This window comes from Nicotiana attenuata, unplaced genomic scaffold (assembly GCF_001879085.1).
Source record: "Nicotiana attenuata strain UT unplaced genomic scaffold, NIATTr2, whole genome shotgun sequence".
NCBI lineage: Eukaryota > Viridiplantae > Streptophyta > Magnoliopsida > Solanales > Solanaceae > Nicotiana > Nicotiana attenuata.
The window spans coordinates 21920-27462 of record NW_017670833.1 but is presented as its reverse complement, the minus strand read 5'-3'; the positions used below and the strand labels follow the sequence as shown (position 1 = coordinate 27462).

General features: G+C 39.0%; 1 protein-coding gene across 1 annotated transcript; it reads right to left on the bottom strand.

The window, feature by feature from the left end:
• Positions 1–1528: 1528 nt before the first annotated feature.
• Positions 1529–5172, bottom strand: LOC109243753 (endoglucanase 25-like). Its single transcript, XM_019410735.1, has 6 exons — positions 4503–5172; positions 3813–4123; positions 3115–3570; positions 2828–2963; positions 2572–2744; positions 1529–2334 (listed from the first exon to the last, which is right to left on the bottom strand). Exons 1-6 carry the CDS (start codon positions 4873–4875, stop codon positions 1933–1935), a joined length of 1851 nt encoding a protein of 616 aa, XP_019266280.1. The 5' UTR covers positions 4876–5172; the 3' UTR covers positions 1529–1932.
• Positions 5173–5543: the final 371 nt, after the last annotated feature.

Sequence of the window (5543 nt, the reverse complement as noted above, 5' to 3'; positions counted from 1 at the left end):
GGGAACAAACAGCTTAAAATACACGCAGGGACTTGCTTGCAACCTTTATCAAAACCAGATAAGCATCTGGAAATAAAGTGCAGCCATATTCAGCTTGCAAGATACTTGGTATCTCATGTCTCTATAGTCCTGCACTAAGTCAAGCCAAAAACAAATTGGAGAGAATGGTAGTAATAAGATCCTACGCTGCAGAAGACAGCAAAATCTTTGAAGAGTGTAACAACTTTTTCTGCTTTTCACTTTGTTCAATATTGTGCCCTTACTTGATAGCTTGTTCAAGTTGACACACAAGAATGTTCCATCACAGCATTTGGAGATATGAAAACCAAACTGCAAATGGCCTTTTACAGCGGATAAACATCTGCTGCCTGGGGTTTCAGAAGGTAGTAGTAGTAAACAATAAGAGCTAAGATTTAAGAATATGTGCAACTAGCCAAAAATAGTGTTGGGTGCGCGAACAAAGTCCCACGTTGGTAGCCGAAAAGATTGGGAGGCTACATATAAGGTGCAGGAATCTCTTAAGGGAGAAATTAAAAAATAGCCAGATTTGCAAGTGGTCGTTCAAAAATAGCTCAATTTCAAAAGTAATCGAAATTTAGCCACTTTTTATGTAAAGATAAATCTGAACGAAAACACTGTTCAAAATCCGGAAAAATACTCCAGCATAATATACTGGAATTCCAGTATATACTGGAACTCCAGTTTAATATACTGGAGTTCCAGTATAATATACCGTCCAGCATAATATACTGGAGTTTCGAGCACTGGTGCTCCAGTCTCCAGTATATTATACTGGAGCCAGCAAAGTATACCGGTCCAACATAATATGCTGGAAGTTCATACACAGGTGCACCGAACTCCAGTATATTATGCTGGACCGGTCTCTATTGCAGCAAAATAGTGGTTATTTCTCATTGACTTGGTAAACGCTGGCTATTTTTGAATGACCAGTCTGAAAACTGGCTAGACCGTGCTATTTTTACGATCTCTTAATGGTGTGAGGCCTTCTGGGAAAAACCGTACGGGCTTGGCCCAAGCGCACAATATCACACCATGTTAAGAGTATCTTTGGGCCGTTTTAGCCCAACAAATAGGAATTTGGTCATCCGTAGAATCATTGACAATGCATCAATGTTAACCTTCAATAATAAGTGTGCAATTAAATTTAACTACTGAGTCTACTTGGTACTAAAGATTAGCTTGGAAGACGACACTCAAAATGTGCACTACACAGTACCCCGGATTTTTTTTTCCCTTTCAGTTAGATTTTGGACATATCTTGCCTGTGAAATTTAGTATATCAGATCCTAATTCTCAGTTACTCATTCAAGAGACACATCCCCAACTAAACTATCCACTCCTCTTCCTCCCAACTAATCCAATATGCTTTTGAATTTAACGATGTCAACTTATTAGACTATCGTTTTATTGCATCAGCCAGTGCATGTCAAGGTGGTCACACATAATGAAAGAATTAAGCAGCAGAGAACAGAAGCAGCACCACGCAGATTAAGATCTTAAGCAGCAGTTTCAAACCACAGTTTGCAACTACCATTATTCTTGCTCTACAAAATGCAAATTCAAATAGCTGCGGCACATTACTTGAAAGCTTATCCAATAAAAAATTGAGGTTGTTCACGTTCCAGTTCTCAATGAGTATATCATCGGTTTGTTACATACATGCAAACTGTGTATATTGATACATTGCAAAGACATACCGTTGGGCATTTCTTCAAGACAGTGTTCTACATCTGGATTCTAGGCCAAGCTGAGCACAAGCGTATACGTTCAAGGTGCTCATCCTGTTTTTTGGCTTTCACATTGCTTCAAACTTCATGGTATCAGAATCCCATATCGACCACATTATGAAAAAAATGAACCTATATATGGTCACACAAGACAGGGGGGTGGATAAAACTAACGATCAACAAATCATGGTTTCCAAGCAGCTGGCGGAGGTGGTGGAGTGGGGAACATGGGTGGTACTGCAGAGAATATTGTGTTCTTGTCAATTCCAACACTTTTATCTCCAGATAGAGCTACAAGGGCTGCAACTAAACCGGCATTTCCAGCAAGTGTTGGCTCGGTATAATTGTAATTAGTACGAACATCATGGAAACCATCATTCTTGTCCGGTCCAGCAACCATGGCTCCAACAAGAGTATTCGGATTATTCTTACTTGAATCCCTCCACTTCCATCCTCCTTTACAATTATACTTGACCTTGTTTTTTGGAATTGATGCACCTCTGTGGTGGACACGTTTTGGATAGCGATTGCCGAAGCCCACAACATAACTCATCTTCCTAGGGTTCTTACCAAGGATGTAGTTAATCTAAAAGTCAAAGAAAGAAAACTGAGTTAACACCAGAAACGGTTTAAACTTTCATCAGAGTTGGCTAATAAGAACATGCTTACACCATCTATATCTCATATACTCCTGATTTTTTGCATTTATCACACATATTTTTAGGTAGTATTTCACACACTTATTAGCAGAACTGAAGTAAAAGGAACAAGAAAATAAGAAAAGAGATTCTTGCAAACATAAAGATCGTAAAGTTTCATTTACCTGTGTCTGTGCAAATTCACGTAGGACATCGGTAGAATAGAAATTGGGTCCACAATACCATCCAGGGGTGTCAGCAGCAGCAAGATAGTCACTATACAAGGTAGCTAGGAAGGCAGCATTGACTACATACTGAAGAGGCTGAGGCCTTCCGTGGTTTAACTGTATCAGCCCTCCTACAAAGGCCCAACAGTTTTATATTTGACTTCCCACAAACTCTGCAAAACTTTACATGCTAACTAGCTAAAACAAGGCTTACCTTTTGTCCGGTTAAAAGAAGAGAAGTATGGCAAGAAGGAGCACATGATTATGCCTGTCTGGTTATGGAATGTACTTAAAATATCTTCATAAGGATATCCAGGGCTCAAAAACAATCTCAAACGGCTCAGAAGCACCTAAATACAAATGAAAAGCATTGCTTCAGTACAATATATAGATCTCTCAACGAAAAACATGCAACTTATAAACAGATATACCGACTAAGAGCAAAATGTTGCCGGCATGAACGATCATGCAAGACAAAATAAAGAGGCTAGATCTTCTTACTTGTGATCCAGTGAGCTTGTTATCCCAGCTGAGCACGCCGTAGTCAGGACCTCCCCAGAAAGCACCAGCGTGTTTGGCAATACCAGGAGTTGTAGCAAGTTGAAGATATGAAGTATTTCCTGTAGCATAATACAACCAGGACGCACCCCACACAAACTCATCCCAGTAACTAGTCGAATTGTAGAATATTGCAGCTTCATTATCGCTACTGTATCTACCACGCTGTTCCCTGGAAAATTTGAAGAGAGTTCTAGCACCATGGACGAGCTTCTGTGAGTAGACCTTGTTATCCTTAAAAACAATGGAGGCAGAAGCCAGAGCAGCAGCCATCTCGGCAGCAAGATCCGAGCAGCTGTGACATTCTGTTACGGGCCGTGGATAATCAATGTCTTCTGGACGCACCCAACAATAGTGATCATTGGGATCTGGCCCTCCTGAAGTATCCCCTTTTCCCACCTATAAAACAGAACAGAAATCCTTCTATGAGATCAAGCAGCTCATATGTATGCTCATTTTCTCAATGTACAAGAGAAACAAAAACAATGCAATCATCGATGTCGTTCTTGTCAATAAGATACAGTTGGTGATAATTGATAAGGCAGAAACAATGATTGATGAAAACAAAACCATTATAAAATGTTAATTCATACGAACCTACGTAATCAACTAATTCAAAATGCCCAATGAATGATATTTACCTGTGCAACAATGCGATCAATAGTATCAGCAGAGGAATTGAAGGTTTTGAGGAGGTAATCAGTACCCCACTTAATAATATCTTTGACATGACTGAGCTCCCCAGCAGCTTCATATTTTGCACTATACTCAATCACACTCCAACTTAACATAGTGAGAGCAAAAGATTGAGGGAAGTTAAACTTTATTGCATCTCCTGCATCATAATAGCCGCCAACCAAATTCTTAAACATGGTTGAATCATCAGATTTGCCGTCTTGCATACCTGAACTCCCCCTCCATGATACATTGTTGTGCTTAGGTAGTTTCCCAGCTGTCAAAAACAAACAGATAATTAAATGACAAACTGAACAAAAAACCACCAATCTGACCCAAAATCAAGCTGTCAAACATCAAAAAAGAGAAACACCCAAATCCAGATAGTCCACAGATAAATTTGCTGAAGGCAAAATCATAAATCTGCATCTTAAAACCCAGTAATCTTGGGATCTTAATCATCAAGTAAAGGCAACATAGAAGAATAGATGGAAATATTCTACTCTTCAGAAAACAACATGGATCTTCCAATTTTTAATGCTTTAGAGTAGAGAGATAAGTCATACATAGGCAGGATCGAATACAATAGTATCATTCAAATAAGAATCTGAATCCCATAGATCAGATACCTGAAAGAAATTGGGGTAATTACTTACAGCGTTGGGCATTGAAGAACATAAGGGCCTTGCGAAGAGCCAAAGTGTAATTATCCGGTGGGGGACTACGTTGTCGGTGCTTAGGAACAGTCTTGACAATCAGCGTAACAAGTCCAGCAATGAGAGCAGCAGCAATAATGCAGCCGAGAGTCCATTTGAATACCTTTCGACTGACAATAATACAACCGAGATCGACATACTTCTTCTTCTTCTGCTCAGTTGGACCCAATAGCCAACTCTGCTGCGTTTCATCCAGATTCCTTGACAAAGCCGCCTTGTCAAAATCCTGTAAGTTCCTGCTCCTATCATCATCTGTAGCTGAATCTGTTGCGTTTATCTCCAGTGCCCCTCCCCATGGATCCCTCCCGTACATATTGATGTTTCTGATTTCTTGAGCTAAAAGAAACTAGTGTATATATATATATTTCAGCTCAAAATTGTAGGGAGATCGAGGAAAGTGGGTGGGAAAGAGAGATGAGGAGGGGTTGAGGTTAATGGCAATAATGCATATGAAGATGCTTTTGGTGGTGTCAAGACAGTGTAACACAATTTACAACAGTGTAGTGATGGTGAAGAAATATAGTAGATGAGTTGAAGACACCGACACTTCGGCTAACAGACAAAGACACTTCGCCTAAATCTAACCTCTCTGATGCTTCTTTACTTCCTAACTACTTTGCAGCTAATTATTAGCTTCTCATGGTAAAAGGTGGACTTAGGATTCTTAAATCATATGGGTATAAAGTAGAGTCCACTATTATTTCTACTTTCTAATTTACGTCAACCTATTTGATTGGCCACTAAATTTAAAAAAATTAGAACTTATCGTCCTAAACAAGTCTAAAAGAGGTTCTGAGTATTTGTATGGTTATAAAGGTGAATTTTAAGCTAAATTGTTTTCAAATTTAAAAAAGAGTCATTCTTTTTTGAAACGGACCAAAAAGGAAATAAACTCGCTTAAAACTGGAATAGAGGGAGTACTCATTTCTTAATTAATAGGAGCAAGTACATAACACACATATATATATATATATATATATA

Coding starts and splice junctions, on each gene's coding strand:
- LOC109243753 (XM_019410735.1), bottom strand. CDS start 4,875: ATGTACGGGAGGGATCCATGGGGAGGGGCACTGGAGATAAACGCAACA. Junction 3,571..3,812: donor TTGATCGCATTGTTGCACAG/GTAAATATCATT, acceptor TCTGTTTTATAG/GTGGGAAAAGGGGATACTTC. Junction 2,745..2,827: donor TTCTTTTAACCGGACAAAAG/GTAAGCCTTGTT, acceptor GGGCCTTTGTAG/GAGGGCTGATACAGTTAAAC.